This window comes from Drosophila santomea, chromosome 2R (genome assembly GCF_016746245.2).
Source record: "Drosophila santomea strain STO CAGO 1482 chromosome 2R, Prin_Dsan_1.1, whole genome shotgun sequence".
NCBI lineage: Eukaryota > Metazoa > Arthropoda > Insecta > Diptera > Drosophilidae > Drosophila > Drosophila santomea.
In genome coordinates this window covers 20,349,255-20,373,874 of record NC_053017.2, presented here as the reverse complement: position 1 = coordinate 20,373,874, position 24,620 = coordinate 20,349,255, and the positions used below count along the sequence as shown (strand labels likewise).

General features: G+C 43.5%; 4 protein-coding genes across 4 annotated transcripts; all 4 read left to right on the top strand.

The window, feature by feature from the left end:
* Nucleotides 1–6,365: 6,365 nt before the first annotated feature.
* On the top strand, nt 6,366–11,715 carry LOC120445876. The gene is made up of 6 exons (XM_039626521.2): nt 6,366–6,586; nt 8,863–8,999; nt 9,374–9,527; nt 9,787–10,083; nt 10,373–10,487; nt 10,544–11,715. Exons 2-6 carry the CDS (start codon nt 8,948–8,950, stop codon nt 10,685–10,687), a joined length of 762 nt encoding a protein of 253 aa, XP_039482455.1. The 5' UTR covers nt 6,366–6,586; nt 8,863–8,947; the 3' UTR covers nt 10,688–11,715.
* A 7,333-nt stretch (nt 11,716–19,048) lies between these two features.
* On the top strand, nt 19,049–19,991 carry LOC120446024 (trypsin delta). Its single transcript, XM_039626779.1, has one exon. The coding sequence runs from the start codon at nt 19,066–19,068 to the stop codon at nt 19,867–19,869; it is 804 nt and encodes a 267-aa protein (XP_039482713.1). The 5' UTR covers nt 19,049–19,065; the 3' UTR covers nt 19,870–19,991.
* Nucleotides 19,992–20,070: 79 nt separating this feature from the next.
* LOC120446023 (trypsin alpha-3) lies at nt 20,071–21,122 on the top strand. Its single transcript, XM_039626778.2, has one exon. It carries the CDS (start codon nt 20,091–20,093, stop codon nt 20,895–20,897), a length of 807 nt encoding a protein of 268 aa, XP_039482712.1. The 5' UTR covers nt 20,071–20,090; the 3' UTR covers nt 20,898–21,122.
* On the top strand, nt 21,111–22,812 carry LOC120446022 (endochitinase A1). The gene has a single exon (XM_039626777.2). The coding sequence runs from the start codon at nt 21,117–21,119 to the stop codon at nt 22,719–22,721; it is 1,605 nt and encodes a 534-aa protein (XP_039482711.1). The 5' UTR covers nt 21,111–21,116; the 3' UTR covers nt 22,722–22,812.
* The last annotated feature ends 1,808 nt before the right edge of the window (nt 22,813–24,620 follow it).

The following is a 24,620-nucleotide window of genomic DNA, read 5'->3' as shown; positions in this document are numbered from 1 at the left end:
CTTGTTGTTGTCGCCGGCTTGAACTTTGTGTAGAAGCCAGAACAGCAGCAGCAACACAAACAGCAACAGCAGCGGCAGCAGCAACAACTTGAGCCACAGCAGCAACAAGAACTCATTAATGGGGCTGGACACCGAGTTGGAGCCGGAGTATCTGAGTATCTGGGTACCCGAGTATCCGAGTATCCGAGTATCCGAGTATCGATGACCATTTGGGCGTTCGGGTTCAGCAACTGCTGTCAGCCGCTTGTCAACGTTTCTTTTGCTCTTTGGCGAGGGGCTAACTAAAGGTTATGGGCCAACAGTCGAGGGGAAGTAATACTACATATATGAGAGTTTGCAGCTACCAATTCAATAATTGGAAACACATCGATGCCATAACTGAAATGTTTGCTGTGATTGCGCGAACGAATTAAAATAAATTAATTATTCAGTGAAAAGCTGTGCACGAACATGGGTTGGCTGCACTAGTGGATGAATTGTAAATGAGTCGTTAGGAGGGGAACCAGGGCAGATGATGAAATGAGCGATGCATTTATTTATGAAACAATTTGTATAGAATCTTGTTGAATTAATTAAGCGCCAAATCAGCGCTGTAAAGCAGAGCAGGCAAAGCGTACGAAGTAAATTTTTGTATTTATGGGGGGAGGAGAGGGAAGAATCAGATAAACACCCTTTGCCAGTATAAGTAAGTAGCTGTGGCCAAAGAATTTTCATTGAGGAGGTCCGTCACGCAAAATAGCTTTTAAAAATTTGTTATGTACGTACTTTTCATCACCTATCTGTAATGGATGTTAGCAACCTATGATATTGATTTACTTATGGGTTTATTTAGCTCAGCTTAGAAGAAAAGTTCCAAAAGTCAAACACATTATAATATTTTAATTTATCATTTTGTTTTGATGTTTAACAATCCTCTTCCAGTGATGGTTTACATGAGCCTATAATAATTCCACCTGCAGCTTGACTCTCACTAGCTGGTTGGCCTTCCACTTTGTGTTGCCCCTTTGAAACCGGCCACTTCACCCAATTTTCCCCCATAAACTTGGCAGTACCTTCTGTTCTGGGGCTGACCCCCACCCTTACACCACCACCATCATCATCATCATCATCGCCATCACCTGAGGCGAGTGGACACTCTAATCTGACAGGTATTTGATTTGATTTACCAAATAGAGAGGGACGGCGAGAGGCGTGCTAGAGAGAGAGAGAATGCAAATATTTACACCCTACTGTTACCAGGTGCTCCGTACTCCGTGTATTTGTAGTTCATTTCAGCACTTCACAGCCACAGCCACATCCACTTCCACTCGAGGCGACATCCAAGTGATGCCTTTTGTTGATCGAGTGCTTGCCACGCACTTCACTCTCGCCGTCCCTGTCTTCGCCTTTGGTTCCGTCTCTTTCGCACCAACTGCCGGACAACGGCGAACTGCTACAGATATTCCAATGCTACTTTACCGCTCACGAAAAGTGTTTTTTCGACTGTCTTTCCCTTTATTTTTGGGGGCTTCGGTTTTGTTTTTCTTGACTATTTGTTGGGCAGTGGCGATTAAATCACGGTGCAGCCCCAAAGAAGGCCACCGAAGATTTCTACACGGCGAGAAAGCGAAAGTGCCTCCAAGATTCCTCGAAATAAAACCTAGACTTCTTCAAAAGATCAAAAGAAAACCAAGAGGCACCTGTGAGATAGCAATGTCATCGAACTCGTAGCCAAAGAAGTTATATCTGAATTATGGATACAGTCATATCGAGCCCCCATTTTTGGCAGTGCACCTGCGGGAGTCTCCACCTTCCCGCAGCGTAGTATCTTTTGTGTGGGCAAGTCAAGTGCCGAATGGCCGAATGCTCTTCAACTCATTGTTAACCCATAGACGGGTCGCGTAATGATCCAGAAACCGAAAATCCAGCGGCAAATTCAGCTTCTTTCTCACGTTTAGCGCCTGGGCCGAGGCAATGGCCAAAATCCAATTCCGGGCCAGGCCAACAAGTGGCGGGCCATGCGGCGTGTCGCGATCAGGAGAAAACACGAGCTGTAAAACGTCAAAATATACGAGCACCGAGCGATTTAAACTGTCAACGCAGCCGTAAACATTGTGGCATTCAGCGTTGGCTGACAGGCCAGGGAAAAGGAGCCAAGGGGCCTCTGGCCAAAACTGGAACCATGGCGAGCGCAGTGCGGCTACTTGTTGCCTCAAATTTGCTTATGAGCAGCAGCAGCAGGCCAAAAGCCGAACTCCCGTCCGACGCCGAAGTCTCTGGCCCGCTCTAATGTGCCTCGTAAATCCTGGCCAAAAACGAACGAACGGACATCGTGGCTGCCAGTTGTTGGTAGTTGGTGTGGTGTGGACCCGTTTCTCGGCCCGACCTCTGATGGATGTTGTGATGCGGCCTGGGCGGCACTTGGCCAGATTTACGCCCCGCAATTAACGTTCTAATCGCCTCAATTTGTTTGGAGCAGGCGAGCGGGGAGCGGGGAGCGGGTAGCGGGGATCTGGACCACAAAGCAGGCAGATAATCAACCAACAACATCCTACAAGTCAATCGAGAGTGTCAACCTGCTGATAATGCCGGCGACGATGGCAAATCTAACAATTAATTCCTTGCTGTGCATACCATTAGTTAAATTATCTCTTTGATCCCGCCTTTGATATATAAATAAAAATAATTTTAGTGACACTTTTAGGTTTATTAGTAAGCTAGGGGTAGAGTAGTAATTTAATATTAAGCATTCTTAAAGAAAATAATTAATTGAGATCGGATTATTTTATTATTTATTTTATTATTTATTTTATTATTTATTTTATTATTTATTTTTTTAATTCTTTTATTAATTTTTTTATTATTTATTTTATTATTTATTTTATTATTTATTTTATTATTTATTTTATTATTTACTTTCCATTTTAAAAGCGCGGTCTCTAGCTGCACAGTGGCGCTCCAGCAACGCAATGACGTTCGGGTTTGGTACTACGCAATAAAGTCTCTACATTAACTTTACCTCTTATACGTAATATACATTTGCTCAGTGGCGCCATTGTGACTTCAAATTTTCTTACTATTTGGTAGTTTACGGCGCTCTTTTCGAAAATCCTGAGTTTCACATACAGTTCACTGATGAAATGGTTTCTCCAATAAAACTAAATTCTTGTTTTGTTGTGCTTTTTGTTTATATAGATCAAGAACAACTCATTATGGCTCATCTTTTTCAGAAATTTGCATGGTACGGTCGACCGTGGCTACTGCAAATCTATGAAATTGTAATTTTCCGCTATTTATAAATCCTAATTTAACTTTTTTTGTTCCCTAGGTAAATAGTAACGCACGAAAAAAACAATGGTGAAGTTATAAAATACATTTTCGCCGTTCCTGCGAGTCAGTTTTAAGAACTTCATGTGAGTGGTTGTGCTGAAGAACGTAAAATCATCTGGCATGAAAAGAAATAGTTTTTCAAAATACAGCTAAAGTACAGTACCAATTCCCATAAAGCTGATCCTTTAGCACTCAATTTCGGTAACAGAGCACTAACAGCGCTGGCCAACTGTCCATTAATTTCCAAACTGGCCTTTTGTGAACTCGTGGCCGTGAGACAAATAAAAGTAAACTAAGCGCAAATACTTAAGAGGAGAATAAATGCCACGGGAGGAGTTTGTCCTTTGTCCTGCGTCCACTAAAACGATGTGGATGCCCCTCCTCCTGCCACCGAGGAACAATTGACCTTTCGCCGTTTTCCGTTCTGGCGGGTTTTCCCTTTTTTGGCCTACTTGCTGCCACAGCATGGGGGTGTGTGAGTGTGTGTGTGTGGAGGGGAGTGGGTGTGCTAAACTTTAAATTGTCCAATGCTACGTGCCCCGCATGCGGAGTTCATAAATCCAAGCGCTAAATGTAAACATCAACAGTTGCCCAGCAGCAGCAGCAGCAAAAACAACAACAACGAGCAGGCGAAACACCAACAATGATGGCAAAAACTTGCAAAGTTCAAACACAAACTAATGCAGCAGCAAAGGCAGGAACAAAAGCCAAGCCCAACGCCCCCTCCCTTTCCCTTTGCCTCCGCCCACTTTCTGTCCTTTTGGCCAAGCCACTTTCAGCGTTGTTGTTATTGTTGCCATTCCCGCACTGGTTATTGTTGTTGCTGGTGCTCCTAATGCGCGATATTGTGGTGTTTCCATGTGTGTGTGTGTATGCACAGGAAGAAAATCATTTAAACTGTTAGATACTCAAAACTAGAATTAAAGAGTATTCCCTAAACTATGAGGTATATTAGCAGATATTCTCAAGTTTGCTTAGATAATAAATAATAAACACATATCCCATATTATAATTAATTAATTAATGAAGTGATAAATATAAGTTCCAATCCTTAATAACCGCGTATCTAAGCACCTAATATGTTGATAAGACTATCTCCTATCGCGTTGGCAACTGTCTTCTCTTTTGGCCAAGTGCATTTCCGGTGTGCATGTGCCTGTGTGTGTGAGTGTGTGTGTAGGTGTTAGCCGTTTGGAAGGAGCGTGCTCCTCTGGCTGGTCCGGCCATGGAAGGCAAGTAGAATAAAACAAACTTGGGTTTGTTTTCGTTTGTCGTATAAGCAATGGCTTAAAGCTTTCCCTCGTCTTCCGTCCCTCATCCTTAACCCTTAACGCATGTGGCCAGTGGTAATGACCTACCAGCAAACACCCACACACACACACATACAGACGAGGCAGGACTCGTTGCATTTGCCAAGGGTTAAGTTTCGATAATTATGAATACAAAAGTGGAGCACTAAAAGGACGCAAGAGCTTAAAATGTGTGGCATGCATCACTTTAAGTTGTTTACCCATTCTACTGTTTATTTATATTCCCCGCTGAGTTACAATTTAATTGGCATTTGAAAATAATAAAAGTAGATGGGATTAGGTAACATTAATTCAAAAGATATCGGTGATAAAAAATCTATCTGAAACTGCCGTGTTATTTAATAAATAAAAATTAAAGCGTAAATTAGCCAGACGGAGTTTACAAGGCACACTTGCAATTAAATCGACCATCGACGTGAGTTTAAACACTATCTAATCTGCAACCGAGTGGGTTAGATGAGTCCCAGCTCTGAAGTGGCCAATTCAATGAATTACGACCTTATCTGATCTACAGATGGCCAGACAATTTAATCTACAAGTGCTTTAAATCAAGTTGAACCACACGATTAGTTTATACAAATCGTATTAATTCTGACTGCCAGACATCCCCATCACTAGTTTTGTATATATATATGTATATAGTATAAGCAGAGCTTGATATTATTATAAATGTTCATTAAAATTGCTCAAAATGTAGTTTCAATGCAGTTTCACACAGCTATCTTTGATTGGCCAGTTGCAATAAAGAATATTAATAGTTGCACTGTTTTGCTGCATTAATATGAATTCCTTGACATCTTTGTGCAAATTCAATTTTAATTGCCTCTCTTTAATTTTATATTCACATTACAATCATTTCCAAATTGACTGCTGACCGAAAGTTATGCCCAGCTTTCCCATACATTTCCTTTGTCTTGCACCACAACTGAGTAGCCACGTTAACAGGTGTCCACTCCCTCGATAGTGTCTTCATTGCGGCCAACTATTTATGGTTGTGTCTGCGACTCCCCTGGAATCCCGGAATTCGGAATTCCCCTTGGGCAAACTCAGCTCAAGGACGGCGGCGGTGAATGGAAAGCGCCGCCTAATTTGGACAGTGTTTACAGTAAATATGCAAACAGACCGCCAAATTGGCATATAGCAAACAAATCTGGGCTGAGGTGGGCGAGGGTGGGCGAAAGTGGGCGGCCAAGACAAAGGCAAGGCAAGGACACGCGTGTAAATCTAGTTGACTTGAGCACGGGGAGTTGATTGTTGTTGGTGTTACTGCTATTGACACGGGACAAACATGGGTAATCAAATATTTCTCAATGCGACAAAAATGATTGGCAAACTGCGGAGGAGGGTAGGAAAAAAGTACGTAAGTACGGCACATACACTTCGGCCTCCTTGGACAAATAGATAATCTGCAATCTTATCACTCACTTCCTTCTTATTCAATTAATTGAATGGCAAAGTGGCCAAGTGGCTAAGACAACGAATTGGGATTACTTTCGGCCATACCATCAGTCGTCGTTGGTCAGCTTATCAGTTGCACTTGGCCAGCGGGAAATACCTGTTGTTGCAGCCATTGCCGCATGTTGTTAACGCGCTGGCAACATGTTGCTAGCGTGCACACTCGGGCACATTTGGATACTTGGCGCTCGGATATCAGCTCGGCTCCACTCGCCAACGCCGTCGCCATCGCCATCGCCATCCCCATTCGCTGGCCGAGTGGCGCCGCTGCTTCTGGCGTTCAGTACGCTTCTGTCACTCGGTCGGCCAACAACACGGCGCGCTTGCTCCGCTCAGGTCCGCTCCACCGCCTCGATCCCGAGCCCGATCTCGATCTCCAACTCGATCTTCAACTCGATCGCTATACCGCCCAACCGCCAAAGCGCCAAACCGCCATATCGCCATACCGCTCGTCGAACCGCCCGCTGCAGCTGTCATTCGAAAGCGCGTCGCTCGGCGGCTCCAGACAAAAAGTAATCAAACGAATTAAGACCAAAAGCAGTGCGATGTCCAATATATAAATAAACAGGGCAGAAAACCGGCTCTTGGTTTTCGTTTTGAATTCGCACAGGGCGACGATCTTGAACGCAAGATCGATCGCCACCGAGAGGCTCGTCCGACTGCATTCTTGCATCACGTGCAGTCCGCGGCACGCCCCTTTGCCGCCCCCTGCCCCTTTCAAGGCAACTGTTGCCACTGTTGCACGGCAAACAAACGGGGGGCGATCGATGCATTATCCATATCAAACAAAAGTAACCGAAAAGCTTGTTGTTTTGGATATAGTTGAGAATGTTGATTTGCAACTTAGAGGCCATAGATTCTACTGATCATACCAGTAATATAGTTCAATTTAAGTAAAATCCTTTCATTTGAGTTCCAAAGCTATTGCAAACGATAAATTTAAAGTCAAGTGCATATGTTTTTCTCTCTGTTTCTGATTGAAATCTCTTTTGAAGATTCGCAAACTTACAGTTCTTTCGACCGCCTGTTTCGCTCTTTCTGCTGCGTTAAGTGTTTTGTTTTCGTTGTTCAATCAACAGGGCCCCCATATCATATCATTCCATACCCAAAGCGACTCACTGAAAACAGCTGCGAAAGCCTCACTTTTGCATATGCGGAAGTGCAACGCGCGAATTGGCGGCGATATCAGATGTATCAGTTGAAAGAGGTGCAAGTGGGTCGTAACCTGGTATATAGTAGCAAATAGTGTGCGATTGCAACCTGCTAATCAAGAGTGCAAAACTATGCACATGTTCAAGTCTGACGGCACATTGGCCTCTTTCAGACACGGTCTTATGTAATGGCATAAATAGCCAAGTGTTTTGTGCCAGCGAAAACCTTTCCTCGTATATTATTCACCTTTTTTTCAGTTTTTATTGCTTTCATCTGGCGCAAAACCCTGACCTGTACCAATTCCATGCGAGCCTCTCGTATTTTTCTTCAATCATTTGAACATCAACAAATGTCGATGTCGAGAAATCGTTGAGAGGCTTTTGAAAAGTGTTTGTGTTGTGTTTATTTGCGTATCGTTTATTTATGGGCTATAAATGCATCTGTCGAAGAACTGTGAATGCACAATAGTTATTTGTGTTTACATATTGGCATAAAAACATAAATGCCCACACAATATAATCAAAGGCTACAAACATTTTTACCTGGCCAAATTTACGAAAATCAACAGCAATTTGTATCATTTTTTTTTCACTTCATTTTTACATATGTATATCTCATGCATATCAGGGGCAGTGCAGTTATTCACTTTTTTCCGATACTCGCGCTTTTTATGCAGAATTATATTTTGCTAATTATTAAAAAAGTTGTATTAATATTATTACGAATCCATGCGTCTATTATACATAGTTTCGTATATATAGTACAAGAAAAACGTTTTAATTAAAGATAGTACGCATTTGGATCAAATAGTCTACTAATTGAACACATACTAGCGGAAAATTTGAGGTAATAAAAAACCGAAAAATATAAAAAGGTTTAGCAGTGTTGGAAGGGTCAGTAGCTCCATTTGTAAATCGGCCTTCTGGCCCCAAGTGCTATGTATGTTTAAATAATTTATTAAATTTACTTTCTAAGGGTTCTTTTCAGTTCATAAAGCACAATTTAACTGCACATCTCTTTACAATAATGTTTTAGAATTCAATTGCTAGCACCTCAACTACTACTTGTATTTAAATGATAATTTTACAATAAATACTCTAATGTGTTTATTTAGGTATTTAGCCTCAGTGTTTTGTTTTGGCCAGAACCACTCAACCCACTCACTGTTTTCGCCAACTATACTTTGACCTGTCCACGCCACATTTGCAACGATAATTGGCAAAAAGAAATGCAGAGATAAAAGCACCCACTGGCAGAAAAATATTAGAAGGAACCCCCAGTGAAACAGAGTGAATCCTATACGAAATGAAAACAAGACAACCTCTGACGTTTTGCTTTCGCTTTTCGCTCTTCATCGCAGACAACTTATTTATTTTTAGATCAATTTTTTGTTTCGCTTGGTCGTGATTTTATTTTTTGCGCTTTTGTTTGCTTTTGCTGCAGCTTTTATTTGTCAGCATAGATTTTCTTTCACTGCGACTTGATCGGTCCATAAATAAGAAAATACGAAAGTGCGCTGGCAGCGTAGAAGTCTATTTAATAATAGGCGAAGCCTATAATTTGTCATAAGCATTAGCATTCAATACTTGTCATTGATTGAACATTTTTTCCGCGATTTTTTTGTGGGATTTTTCAGCCAAACCAGTTACAAGCACTTAACTGCCCTTGCGGAAACAATTGCATTGTAAACAGCCAGCAAAAAGCAAAGGGACGCGGGCGAAATGCATCCAATGTGGAATCGCAACTGGAGCTGGACTCTTCTGCTTTTCTCGGGTATGTGTATAGTATATAGCATAATGTTTATCGAAATGTGAACGATGGGGATAGTAGGTTATCTAAGGGCACAAAATCTGACCAGATATGTGGGAGTGCCGCTTAAGATGGACCGAGAAAAGTTGGTCGAAAAATTTATGAAATGCCAATTTCACTTACGTTTAACTTTATTACCCCTGACGCACATTTGCAACTTTGTTGCAACTGGCTGGCTGAACGGAGCTCCTGCTGCTGGCCAAGAGTCTCGGATTGCCTTTTAGCTTTCAGCTGGAGCACTATTTCAATGTTTCTGTTTGTTTGTTTATTTGTCTCTCACTCTCGCCCAACTCGCCACCCGCCACCCGCCGCCACCCACTTTGGTATCGGATTTCCAGCCCTGCTGCTACTCCTCTCGGCGGATGTGGCCAATTCGGAGGAATGCGGCCAGGAGGAGTTCACCAAGTGCGCCCAACCACTTGATATGCTGCAGTTAACGTCGGACTTCTCGATTGGCCCGGCCAAGAAGGAGGAACTGGAAAAACTTTGTCAGTAAGTGGCTTCACGGGCGAAATTCCCTCGTCGATCTGGATTCACTGCATCCGCATCCCAATCGCAATCGCAATCTGTGGTTCACAACAATACAACTGTTTGCTGTGCGCTGATGATCGATTTGGGTGTTTGAACTTATCCATGAAAAATGAATTGAGAACTGGAAACTCAGTAATACTTTTCAAATCATTTAATTTTGAATTTACAATTGCATTTTTAATTTGTTTTATTGCAACAACAATGTTTCGTGTGTTCCCAGTGAGCTGCGCAAGGGAGTGAGGTGCATCCAGAGCTACACACGCCGTTGCATGGATCTGCAGCAGAGGAATCAGTTCAACAAGCTCTACCACGGCACCATCCAGTTCATCAGGGATCTGTGCAACAAGGGCGCCTTCCAGGACGAGTACCTGAAGCACATTCCCTGCTCCAAAATGGCCAAGAAGGAGTTCGAGGTGTGCTCCAATCGCTACCGCGAGACCATGGTGTTCCTCAAGCCCAACAAGAATCCGGAAAACGAGAACGGCACCCTGAATGAGAACATTAAGACCATTTGCTGGTGAGTGAAGCAAATATCCCATATGCAGCCCAAATGGTTTCAAGGAGGCTATCAAATGCCTTACAATGCTCTCTAATGAATATTTAAATCGATGCATTGCAGTTTTAAGCAGCGTTTGTTGTGCTTTCAAAATGAAACGAATGTTATTGCCATGGAACGCAATTGTAAATTGTAATTGAAATGTTATATTGCGTTCGATTGAAAACGGGAAAATATTGCCTAGTCTATTATGACAGAGGCAGAGTTTTATTACTGGGAATAAAAATCATTCCATAACTTGTATTTAAAGCTCCATCAACGAACTTGGGGATTGCTCGGAGGATGCTGCACGTAAGATCTGCGGCGCCGAGGCGGCAAAGTTCACTCGCCAGCTGGTGGACAAGTATGCCAACAGCCTGACCAAGGTACTTACAAGGAATGGATTCTACCTGAACAATTTGTAACTGAATCTACTTTACAGATCTACTGCGAGGACTTCACCCGGAATCCGGCCATGTGCAGGGACGGCGATGGCAATGGCTCCACTCGGTCAGCTGTGAACAGTTTGGGCCTCCTTTTCACAGGGACATTGCTCACTTTGCTGGTCAGTAGAGGCAACAGATAGATGGCAGAGCCACAGCTAAGTGCACAAATCTACAACCAGTCTTACCAGAACGAAATTTCGCGAGGAGGAGAGGCGCAGAGAAGGATTAATAGTTAAGGTTTCCCCCTATCACACCGAAAGAATTCCACACGCTGTTGCATACTTCTGGCAGTCAGTTTAGGCCACAGGATCCCCAAATCGAAGGATAGCAGGTCGAAGAAGTAAGCTATGCAGTAAAGTAAAGTACACGTTAAGTATGTTATGTATACCAGTATGCATATGTATATCTATAGGGAATATGAGAGCAGTTAGTCAGTTTCAGGCATGGCTGAGATCGTATATATATGCGGATATGTGTGTTACTATATAGTAATATAGTGGATATAGGCTAGCTAGTTAGAATCAGTGTTGAGTGTGGCAGGCAGGTTAGTTGTTTGTTGGCCCTACTTTCCAGTCGTCGTCGTCGATCGTGCAATACAAGAGTTTCGTTGAGTTTGTTGAAGTTGAAGTCCAGGCTTTAAGTGTAGGCATATTTTAGAGAATACCCCTAAGTTTTAAAAATCGTTGTTAGCTGAATTTAGAGCGCGCCCCACCCACCTCCGTTTTCCGTAACACCAGGCAATATCAGATGATCTTCTAGAAGCGCCTATGTACCTCTCAATCGCAGTGTATTTGCAAAAGTCCGTTTTCGTTACCCACACACACACTACGCACACACACAGCACTAAGCGCACAAGAAAATTACCCGAGTGGATTGGCTCACATATCGGCAATAACTTTAGATTAAATAAAAGTGCATTTCTATGAATCAGGATATTTAAATTATTTATAAACCTATTTAGTGGATAGCGTATATTTATTTCCCACACTGTAAATACCTTTAAATATATTCAAAATCGGAAATACATATACGAATAAATATTAGTTTAACTTAAAAATACACTCACACACACACACACACCTACTTACAAAAAACTGTGAATATATATTATGATTAAAGAGTAACATTTATTTTAAGTAAAACACACACATGCATATGCAAGGAAAAACAATAAAAAATGAGAAAATAAATTAATGCAAAAAAGTGTGAAAGAGTGCCGAACTGAAGGAGCACACGGGCAGGGGGGGGGAGAAATATTTTTTGAAGCCGAAACATGGAATACCCAAACGAAAAGGATTTAATATTATTTTCGGAAGATTACCTTTTCAGAATACCCCATCGCTAGGCTATAAAAGTATCAAAAATTAAGTCAACAAAATGTATATTGAAAGTGACAGATACCTTACAGGGAATATATATTGACTTGACAAGGCTTATGACTGAATGCAGGGACGCCACACATGGTGAGGGTATAAGGAGAACAGCGAGTGCCGTGCCAAAAATGCTTTTTACTGCAGGATAAAAGCGAGCGCAGCCAAAAAGCATGCAACGCGACCCGTCCGGCGCCCAAAAGTATGCTGCGCAAATATGCCGGCTCTGGTCGCAGTTTACGAGGCGAAAGAGGAAGGGCTTTCTGGTTGAGTTGGGGCCACCAGAAGGGTCGCCACCGTGGTGGGGATACGGGGAGGGGCTGACCTGCAGCACTGGGGCTGGCCATAATTTATGTTTATGTGGTGCGTTCATTAGACTAGCGGCGACGACGACGCCGACATCGGTTGACTTCTCGCCTGGCAGCTAATTTATAAGGTCGGCCATGGCTCAAGGACGTAGGTGGGGTGTGGTGGTGTTGGGTATGGTGTTCATTGGGTGCAATAATTACAGTTATCGTGCTTGGCCAGCAGATGATAGCTGAATGCACCTTTGACACTTGCAATCAGGGTCGGGCATTGATTTTAACGTGATTTGGCAATGAAATCGAACTGATAAACTGGTTAAACGCGTGCCAGATGTTTGGTCAGCAGCAAAAAACTGTCGTCATAAAGCTGAAATATAGCGTAGTGAACGAGTTTGGTTAGAGTTATTTCTTTTAATAGAGGGTTTAACAAAAAAGCTTTATTCTTCTTGCAGTATGCCTTGAAATTGCTTAATTCAATTCTTTCTTAAGTTGTTTTCTAATCACTTTCTTGTCTAGATAGGGAGCTTTTAGCTTAGCTCTCCTTATTTCTGCAATGTAATTTGGCAAAAGAAATATTTTCTTGTTGAACAAAATATACCCAGTCCTCTGAGAACTGACATTCAGTAGCAATTTATTGACATATTTTGCCATAACATCTCGGAATCGCATTCTATAAGTGAGGCATTTTTGGACTCTGGCCGAAATGCTTAACGAATCAATAACTGAGTTAAAAGGGGAAGTGACTGAGTGACTGGGTGCCAGGTAGCCAGGTAGCCGCATCTCGATTGCAGCTCAAATATTTACGTTCCATTCGGAGTGGGCACAGATCGGAGGCAGGAAGCAGGAGGCTCTCAGATGCCGGGAGTCATTTTCAGCTTCATTTATTGTGCAAATAGGCAAAATGCATGGCAATAGAGCACCTCACTCTGCATTAATTTGAAGTCATATTTTGCAGCTTGAGCAAACGGCTCTGTAGCGTTTTCGCAATTGCGGTGAAAGCCGGGTTGGCCATTTGGCCATTTGATTGGTTTTATGCCATTTCATTTTTAGTTCTTAATTAATCGAAAATATCTTTGGGGAGCGCTGTGGCAGCAGCAGCAGCAGCCGGAGTGGCAGGATGCCAAACAAATTGACAGCCAGTTGCACTTTGCATTCATACGGGAAGTGTCGAGTGGCCCTTCCGTTTTCCGCACATCCTCCTCCTCCTGGAACTCCCTTATCCAGCTTTCATTCATTCACTGCCACCCACGCCACACTGGCCCTCCTCACCCATTTCGGGAATCCCGGCAGCTCTTTCACTCATGTTTAATCCTCTTTAAGCGGCAACAGAACGATTACATTTTGATTTTTTTATTTATTTTTTTTTTGCAGTTTTTGCCTTTGCTGGGGTGTCTTTGCTTTTATTTGCACATTGCCGCCGCGACTAATCTGCAATTATGTTTTACATAAAAATCCTATCGCAACGCATACAACAACTGGGTGCGAGTGAAAAGTTTTCAACAACTTTGTCCAAGCTTGATTGTTTTGCCTGCTGAGATTGTCGACCAACACAAATATTAAACAACAGCAACACCACCACAGGCAACACAGCGAATTAGCGAGGCTTTGCTTGGGACAACGCTGCGTATGCGTGTTAAATTCTCAGTTTGAATCACATCAATGCGGAAAATAATCACAAAGCGCTGAGATAATTTTATAACAAAAAGGCCATGCAATATCCAATTTCAGTTTAGCTCCGGTTTAAAAATATGCAACTTTTTACTACAGCATTAAAAGAAACCAACAATTTATGGAAAAAGAGCACTCCTAAAAGCTGAGATTATGTTTTTGCCCATTATTCAATGAAATATCCAAAGGTAAATAGTAAAAACAAACCAATATCTGCATATAGATACAAACTTTATTTAAACAATTTTTTTCCTTCGTTAATTAAAACAAATTAATGGGTCGCAGCTCCATTATCCAGCTGCTCAGCCACACAATTAATGAAATCTGTTTGATTAAAGTGAATCAAAAATCAACAAACATACGCTTACCGCCTGATTATAACGTCCCATTGACCTTAACTAAAATCACAATAATTCTGGCTTATGAATTTATTAACGGCAGTGGAATTAAACTCAAGTTAAGCGTATTAACTGTTTAACCTTCAGCTTAGTTCGCTGCTACTGTTCTACAACTACTACTACAAGTACTAATATTTAATAACTGAGGACGAGCTCAAGTGGCCGAGCTGCAAATCCGAATCCCTCTTTGAGCGTTCGATGCATTTGGAAGCATTTATGTGTTGCTGCTCCCACATCGTATGCACTTTGAGTTATTTTCGTTTCTATTTCAATTGCAAGTCACTTGGAGAGATTAAATGGGCAACTTGCCCCCCAACCTGGCCTCTCAACCCCCATGGCCAATCCTTGCCGGCCAGGACACCCCCCATTCTGATGGCCATAAATGCGCTTGTGGTTGATAGGTGGTTGCCGAAGAGCTGCTGCAGGTGGAGCGGAGTGGAATGGAGATGGTGATGGAGGCTGGTTTTGGCCAGCTACGTCAGCTGTTGGCCAGCTGGCTCCGGTTTCGAATGCATTTCGTACATGATAATCATGTTGGTTGCTGCAAGTTGCAACACGCCACTGCAGCATGCGTTGCATTTGCAATTCCTGGCCATAAGGCCATATCCAATGGTCTACGCTCTACGGTCGATGGCCGATGGTCGATGGGCCTGTCTAGCAGAGGCCTGCTGTGGCTTGTCGTGGTGTGGTTTATGGCAACATCTTGTCCAATTTATTACCACTTTCATTTGGTAGCATAATAGGCAATGCACTTGCTCGCACACACAATGGCACCTGGAGAAACAAACTAGATAGTTGATAATCTGTTGAAACTTGGCAATGTTATTCATTGCATACATTTCTAAATGATATGCTTTATACCTTTTAAAGATATTATATAAAGCTTTCTTTATTCCTTACAATTGAATGGTTAGATATATTTTTTCTCAGTGTGCTAAACGCACTTGTGGCAAACGCTGCCAGTCTGCCAGCACACACATAACACATATCTATAACACGTAGCACTCAAAAATACTCAAACATTGAAATTGGAGCTCTAGTTTTTGGTTCTCGTCTCGTTTCTGCTTCATCAGTTACATGCTTTGAATAATTCAAGCGTGTTTTAGGCCTTGCCAGGCAAAATGTTTTCCGCCTTGTCAATCCTCTCTCTTTTCGGCCCGCCTGCATTGAACAGACCCCTTTAGTCTGGCCAAAAAGTTATTAAATTATTTTAAAATCAAACCATCCATTGCACTGCCACAGTCACAAAGGCTGGCCCCTTGCTTTTGAAACCCAACACTTCGGGGGGAATTGTTAAAAAACTGCCATAATAGCATATTATGCTAATTCAAACCTAGACCAGCTAGGTTCTTCTTTGAGCTGCTCTCTCTCCTCGCATTACGTATACGCCCCGCTGCCACATATCACGTATACGCAGTGCTTGACGCCAGCCATTTGTGCTGCATATCCCCAAGCGCCGCTGGCGAGCAAAAGAGACGCGACTGTGGCCGACTGTTAAAAAAGAGAGCTCAAGTGTTGGAACACAGCCCCCTTTGTGTCTTTTGTGGCCTTTTGCTGTTTGTTTGTCAACAGCAGCGGCTGCCAACACTTGAGGGGGCGTGTCAGGCGTGTAGGCGCTTTTTAATTGCACTGAAAACAAAACGCTAAACACTTGTTGGCTGGATGGTTGGATGGCTGATGGCTGGCTGCCTTCCAGCTAGTTGTCGCGTGGCAAGTGCCGGTGGCAGGCAGTGTCAACCGAACTCTGCAAACAGAAAAGGCCCTGCCGCCAAGCAATTTGTGTTGCAGTTGCCGCCGACGATGTTGCCACTTTGATTGTGCACCATAACTGCGAGGCAGCTTCCATTGTAGAGCTCTTCGTTGAGTTTCGTCTCGTTTCGTTTTTTTTTCTGTTTGCCAGCACTGAAGTTTTGCTTTGATCGCATTGTAACATTTTGCGACAGTTTTAGATTGTAATGGGCTCCATGGGAGAAATGAGAATAAGAACAACTCTGAATTGATTCCGAGATTGCAAGTATGACTGGCGCAGTACACAAATTGATAACGACTTCAAAAGAACCAAACAAAAATGTGGAACTCCGGAAGAAAACAGAACAAAACTAATACAACAGAAGAACAATAGTGGCAGTTACATAAAATGTTAGTTGCCGATAATAAATAGTCAAAAGTGTCAACAAAATGATTTTTCAGCAACAATAGATTTTTAAAGATATTTATTAAATCAAAGGCCTGTTGCAAACGGACATGACTGACATTCATAGCGAGTTTACAACAAATTCCGTTTATAACTATGGAGGCCATTACTAGGCGTTTGATTGACCTGAAATGATAGCCACATTTAATTACCCTGTTCGATCAGATAATGCAGTTAATTTTCAATTTTCCTTTTTCCCACCCACACACACTTTTTTTCCCGCTGAGTTCGATTTATTGTGCGCTTCGTGGGGACAACATGTTTAATTAACGAACACAATGAAGGAGAGTCGCAACAACAGGAGTTTGTCACTGAGTTTCGCTGAAATTTCTGACTCTCTGGTGACATTTGAAAAGTTTAAAATAATATAATTTTCGACGCTATATGGCAAACTAACAAGTTCGACCCGGAAGCTCATGGGCGATGGGCAATGTGGGTGTTTTGGGGGCGTTTGTCTTAGCTAACTTTTCGCCCGGGAAAGGAGAAACTTTTTGGGCTGCACTGTTGCACCCACCCACACACACACTCTTTTACTCACACACACAAAGATCTATTGTAAAATATGTAAGAAAGTTTCCTTAGCTTGGGTGGGAAAACGCTGCGTTTTCGGGAAAGCAGCACCAGCAGCAGCAGCAGCATCGACGTTGTCTTTGGGGAAATTAAACATTTTCTATTTGAAAACTTTGCCGTGTGGGGGGCAGCATTTGGAGCGGTGGATTTTCCGAAAGGTTCAAGAGCAACAGTTGCCTTTTGAACTGTTTCGGTTCGGTCACACTTTGGCACTGCGCTGGATTCCCTTTGTTCCACCAACAATTGCGGAAGTCATAATTTCTCAGTCGGGCAAGTTTCGGTTTTTTTTTTGGTTTTTTGACAAATTTAGCTGCAAATTGCAGGCGAAACTTTAGTGTGGGCATTTGGGGCAGCTTCAAAATGGAATGGGTCTCCGGTGCCGGGCCTTCGGATCTAAATGTCAAGCGGCTTGCTGTCATAGGTGTTGCATATTTAATGCGCCGCCGCCGATGGCAACACACGCGCCACCAGCAGGAGCAGCTGCATCCCCAGCTCAGCGCATCGCAGCGATTCGGACAAGTGCACCCAGAGTGCATGCAAATATTTTTGTCAATGATTGTTTTGCCGGCATTCCCTCGTTTCCGAGTGGCGAGCTGTGACTGCGGGGACTGCGGGGGCGGGATGGGAAAAGTCCGGGGGAAAAGCGGGTCAGGGAAAAGCGTTTTTATTGTTGCCAACGGTTTGAGTAATTGTCGCTGGTGTGAAAATTGGCAACGATGCCATCGAGCTGGAAAAGGATTTACTGGGTTATGTATGAGCCAAAGGCTGATTGAGATGGAGGAGCAGCTGGATCGAGTGGGAAATGGCCATCAATAGACGTCCATGGCGATGTTGGCGATGTTGCCAAAACTGAAATATTCATTAGGCCAGCAAACAAAAACCTATTGCGCTGACTTGCTTAGCAATATGGTGGATTACAAAATTACAAAATGCTAAGAAATGCATATGCTTTTAATATAATTAATTATATTTTTAAGCCATACCAGTTTTGCTAGAGATCATGAATAGCAGGTGATTATATCCAATTAACTAAAATAATTAAAAACGCACATAAAGCGAACAAGCTTTCCTGATTTCGCGCAAATAAAATCAATTATATAGAGCTAAAAAAAAGGCACACCCAAACCATATTTGCCTACAAAAAGAGGCCAGCAAATGATTTTCCACCAAAAAAAAAAGTGTAGATCCGGAGGAAAATTGAAAACACGATTCGGTACGGCGAAAAAACCCCAATAAAATGGTAATAAAAAACGCAGCAACCAAAAATGATTTTCGCATTGATAAAAATTAAATGCGATTCGGGGAGAAACCAATGCGATGTGTTGCATCTGCTGGGACATTATCAAATAATTCAGTTGTAATCCATTTTAATCCGCCCGCCTGGCTGCGAAACCGACCCACTTGACATGGCGAATCATCAAAATGTTTGTTTACTTGCCGCTTGCCCCTTGCCCCATGCCTCTTGCCACCGATTTCCTACCACTTGCCTACCATCACAGTATTTATTTCAACATTTTGCTAAACATCGCCCAGATTTAAATCTGCATTCATGTAAAATTGCATAAATACATGCAAATATCGCTTGATGGAAATGTCCAGCTACATTTCAGTCACTCACTTTTTTTTACCCCGCGCGAATTATTCAAATATTTAAGCGGCTTAGTGTAATGGCTGGTGAGTATTGTCTCAAATCGAGGGAATGGTTGTAAAGCCGCTCTAAGCGAAAAGAATCGATGCGGCTGCTTAAATTATACTTTATAATTTGGCCATATATGTACATATGTTATGTGGATTACCAATTGCAATTGAAAATATAATAGTTTGGTTTACATTCAATCGATTGTTTATCATTGAAAATGTTTCAAATGCCAATATGGATTGTATTTCATGTAACTAATCTACATTCTCTTTAAATGGTTCACTTTAAATATCAGATAACCAAGGTATGCAGTTCAATTAACCAAGAACCGCATAAAAAGGAAGCACGAATTCGACAGAAGTCAGTTCAAGAGAATGCTTGCCCCACTAGTCCTCCTCCAGATTGTGGCGCTGCCCTGGTTGGCACGCGGAGATCAGCGGATCATAAATGGGAACACTGTCAACATAAAGGATGCCCCATGGCATGCCTCCATCATAGTCAGGTCGCAACTGAAGTGCGGTGGTGCCATCATCTCAAAGAACTACATCCTGACTGCCGCCAAGTGTGTGGATAGCTACAATGCCGGGGACATACAAGTCAGGTTGGGCACCAGCAGCTGCGGAACCGGTGGATCGAAGTTTGGCATCTGCGAGGTGAAAGTTCATAGCCAGTACTCCAATTGGCGCTTCGACAATAACCTGGCTCTATTGAAAACCTGTGAGCAACTGAACGCCACCGATGAAATTAAACCCATTGAGAGGGCCAACAAATTGCCGGCAGACAATTCTCGAGCCAATGTTACTGGCTGCGGCTCCAGATCGGGTCATTGGATTGACCTTATTTGGGACAGGAGGCTTAGCAGGAGCAGCGGGATACAGGAGAAATGTTTGCGACGGCCTGTCCAATTGCACGGCACTCAGGTGCAAATACTTGCCCAAAAGCAGTGCGCCGCAGACTGGAGCGGCATACAATTTTACTTGCTCACGGGAATCTCGGACCTGACCATCTGCACCAAGTCGCCGGACAAGGGAGCGTGCTCCTCAGACAAGGGAGCGCCGCTGGTCATCGACAACAAGCTCGTGGGCATCCTCTCCAGAGCGGGCTGTGCCATCAAGCCCGATGTCTACGCAAATCTCCTGGGCCACACAAACTGGCTGAACTCCAATACGAAGGATTAATGCCGTAGTTGCTGTGAAAAATAATATTTAAGGTAGAAGTGCCTTCTCTAGATATTTATGAGTTTAAGTTGAACTTGTAAGGCACAGAATAAAGAAAGAACATTGCATAAATGCTAAATAAATTATAAAATACCATCAAGTATAACTAATTAATTTGCCACAATTTGTCACAATACTATAAAATGTTAGCAACCTTTTACAACCACGTTTATTTTGCTATTATGCTGCTCCGAGCTCTACCACTTCTGCTCACACTCTGTGTGTTGGTCCTCTCCAACGATGACACGGATGCAGATGAAGATTCGGAAGAGGACGACGACTGCAACAAGGCGACACTTGGTGGCCATCCGGTGGACATAACGACAGCGCCATGGAGCGCCTCCGTTTCGATCAGGGAAAAGGCCAAGTGCGGCGGAGTTATATACTCACTGAGTCACATTGTGACGGCTGGCAAATGCGTGGATGGATTCTTGAACAAGGCGATCAGGATACGAGTGGGTAGCACCACGCGCAGCGAAGGAGTCATCGAGGCTGATGTGTGCAACATCACGGTTCACGAAAAGTTCACCGGCCGCACAATACTCCATAATCTGGCCATCTTGAAGTTGTGTGGACCGCTCACGGCCTCCAAAACGATCCAGACAATCCAGTTGGCCAAACAGTTTCCGGCCAATGGGGCAATGGTCACGGCCAACGGCTGGGCCTCCTTCATGTGGTGGACCACGTATTGGAGCAAGTGCCTGGACGATGAAGCCCACAAGCTGCTGAAGGCCGAGGTTAAAATGCTTGGACCCAGACAATGCACAAATCTGGGCGTCGAACACAATTGGTCCAAGCAAAACTTCACCGAGGACTTGTTCTGCACCGAGAAGTTCGGCAAGGATGCCTGCTCCTTCGGCATGGGATCACCTGTGGTCCACCAGGGCAAACTAATCGGCATCATGTCGAAGGGCGGCTGTTCCGACCGCCCTGAAGTCTACATCAATATTATCAGGTACAAGAGCTGGCTGGATAGTCACACCAAGTAAACTTTAAACACTTTCTTCCCATTAATTGTTAAAATTGCTATGACTCTGTGCAGATAAGAAATACGTAACACTTCCTACTTTGATAGAGCTTCGCAGTGAAGTAGAGCCATCACTCAGTTTGAGCTATGACTTTGCAGATAAGGAGTGCTAGCCAGAAAAACGGAGTAACATTTCCTATAAAAAGAGTTGCACTTGCCGCTGCAAAAGCAGTTGTATATAATGATCCGTAGAGTGTTTCCCTTTCTGTTGGCGGCTCTTTTGCGGCAGGTGCTCGGTGATCCGGATGCCCAAGCCCGCATCATTGGAGGCTATGATGTGGACATAGAAGATGTACCTTACCAGGCGGAAGTGATTATAGATGGCACTGCCATTTGCAGTGGCGCCATCATAGGATCACAAACCGTGCTCACGGCAGCCTCGTGTGTCCAGTCCTACAGTTCACTTCAGGTGCGCGTGGGCACCAGCTCCCGAGATTACGATGGCACTGGATTGCTGTTGGATGTGTGTGTTGTAACTGATCATCCAAACTACGATTACTGGCGTTTCGATAACAATCTGGCACTGCTGAAGCTGTGCTATCCGCTCCAGACCTCCGACGCTATCCAGCCCATCAGACTAGCTGACGAAGTGCCGGACGATGATTCCTGGTGCTATGTCTCCGGCTGGGGATCCACCAGTTGGTGGGGCAGCTGGTGGGACAGGTGCTTCGGCAGTCTGCCAGACTATCTCCAATTGGTATGGGTCAGTGTCTACAATCGGGAGCAGTGCGCCGCAGATCGCGGGGTTTGGTTCGGACTCTGGGATAATGGCATCTCGTACCTCACCCTCTGCACTCAGTATGGCGCTGGAGGATGCTCCTACGACACAGGAGCCCCCTTGGTGCAGGACGATGTACTTGTGGGCATTCTATCCGAGGGCGGCTGCAAAACCAAACCAGATGTCTACGCCAGTGTGGGTTGGTTCAAAGATTGGATTGCCGAGAATACCGGATATGAGGATACAACAGCGCCAACAAGTACTTCTAGTGATAGTAGTTCCACTGCTGATAGCACTACACCTGGTACTGTACCTAGTACTATACCTAGTATTGGACCTAGTACTAAACCTAGTATTGGACCTAGTACTGAACCTAGTACTACACCTAGTACTGAACCTAGTACTGAGCCTAGTAGTGAACCTAGTACTGAACCTACCACTGCGCCTACTGTACCTAGTATTGAACCCAGCAAAGCACCTATTACAGTACCTAGTACTGAATCTAGCACTGTACCAAGTTCAACTATACCTAGTACTGAAGCTAGCACCAGTACAGTATCTAGTTCTTCTTCTATTTCCAGTACTGTATCCAGCACCATACCTAGTAGTGAATCAAGTACCTTACCTAGTAGTGTACCAAGTACAGAAGCCAGTACGCTGCCTAGCACTGTTCCTAGTACTGTTCCTAGTACTGTGTCTAGTACTGTGCCTAGTACTGTTCCTAGTACTGTTCCTAGTACTGTGTCTAGTACTGTGCCTAGTACTGTTCCTAGTACTGTTCCTAGTACTGTTTCTAGCACTGAACCTAGTACGGCACCGAGTACTGTGCCTAGTACTGAACCGACTGCCATACCCACTACTGCACCCAGCACTGTGACAAGTACTACTGTAACGAGTACTGAACCCATTACTGTATCCAGTGCACCAAGTGAACCTATCACAGAACCTAGTAATGCACCCATTACTTCAGATAGCACTGTACCAAGTACTGAGTCCACTACCTCGAGTCCTTTAACTACGATCATTACGCCAACCGAACCAACTGGGAATCCTGATATCGAGGGATAAAAAAGAAGGCTTAGTAACGTGCCCCCGCCCGTAAATATTTAACTCTAAGCTAACTAATTAACACTTCTCAATAAAAGAAACTGTGACATCAGCTTAGCTCGTTTTACCCTCGTGTGTTTCGGTTATTCGGTTCTTTCAGTCACCGAAACCACAATCCTTGGACTGCACTCCAAGTGTCTGAGGCAGTGTCTATGGAAATGTCACCTAGAAGAGCCCCTGGACATTTGCATTATTCATGCTGGTCAAGTCAAACAGAAGCAGATTGGAAGTACCCAAACGCGGTATGACAAATCCAAATACCCTTTAACAAAAAATTTAAGAGGAATTTCCAGAGATGGAGATGGTAGAGAAATCATTGAAGGTTCCAGATGGCCTGTGGTTAAGCACTCCCCACCTTGAGTCGCTGAAGATCGGATTAGAGCCAAATGAGCCCGATTAAATATCCACAACTCTTTGTGCTTAAGTTAATTAAAGTTTATTTTTTGGTCGGCCAGCAAAAAGCCAGCGACAAATCGAGGAAGTAGAAAGTTGCACACTTGCTCCGGTGGCAGCTCGTGATGAAGAGTCCCCTCAGGCTGACACCATTTATAAAGCCGCCTGCCAGCTGGCTGCATCCATTTGTGGCAAGTGCAACCGCGTTCAGGTTTTAGTTCGCCACGTTCGGGACTGGCAAAATCAAGATCTGGCTACATGGGGCTTACTTGGGCCAGGTTGGGTGGGTTAGCAAGTCGGAAAGGAAAGGAAAATACTTTTAGTGCAAATTGAAAAGTTCACTCTGCTTAGACAAATATCTGCAGGAGTGGGCAGCTGCTCCAGATGGCAGTGCTGATGCTCCTGCCTCAAGGACATCGACACGAAAGCCGTTCTGACCATTTATCAGAATGTTATTGGCCCAAAGACAAAAAAAAGGGGGGATTTGAAGGGGGAGAAGCGAACGCAAGGACATTCGGGAGAACGGAGACAACTGCAATAAAATGCAATGTTTCTATTACAGCGATTTACGTGCACACGCCAATGCTGAAAGACAGTGTTAACTCGATAAGGAGAATTTACCTATTTTGAAAAACTAAGAAAACAAACTTTTTCTAACTGGCTAGTATGATTATTTATAATTTGGTATTATTTACAAAGCAACTAAGTTTAGTTTTTCTTTTCGCCTTTAAGTTGGTCCACTCTGCGGGGCTTTCACTGTACCTCACGCTCCGGTCCACCCATTTAGCATCACCCCGCCGCGTGAGCAACATTTTTATGGCTTCTCGGACGAGCGAAACGCTCCGTTTTGGCCAGAGCTAACTTTTCCTAGGATGAAGTCCCTCGCGCGGCGACTTTCCGTAGTTTCCGTTGTTAGTTGTTGGCGATTTCGGGTTGTTTGTTAACTAGCGGCAACTAGAAGATAAGCAGGCGAAATGTTTCTTTTGCCGCTGGTCAAATGCATTTATTTCGCTCATTCTTCTCGGCTGCATCCTTCGCATTCGGCTTTATTATTTGATTTGCTCGTTTTTGAAAACCATTTTAATTGCTGTTGAACTTGGTGTTTGGCAATTGGGCGGCAACAGAACGAAACGAAACAAAAGCCATTACGACGAAAAAGAGCAGGGCAGCAAATCGAAGCAATATATTTGATTTAACTTGTTTGCACAAAATAGTTTTGTTGGCCTTTTTACTTTGCAGCGCACAAATAAATTTGTTGACGCGTTTTGAAAACTATTTTGGGAATTGCGGAGATTTGTGGCGGAAAGTAGAATTATTATGGCCAACATTGCAAGAATTTATGGCCAAAAGCTCGATGCTCGCAAGTCGTTCAAAGTGTTTAAGTTTAACAAAGTTCAATTAGCTGGCTGAACATCGAATTGCCAATATAATATAATATAATATAAATATATTGAATGCGTTGCCTAA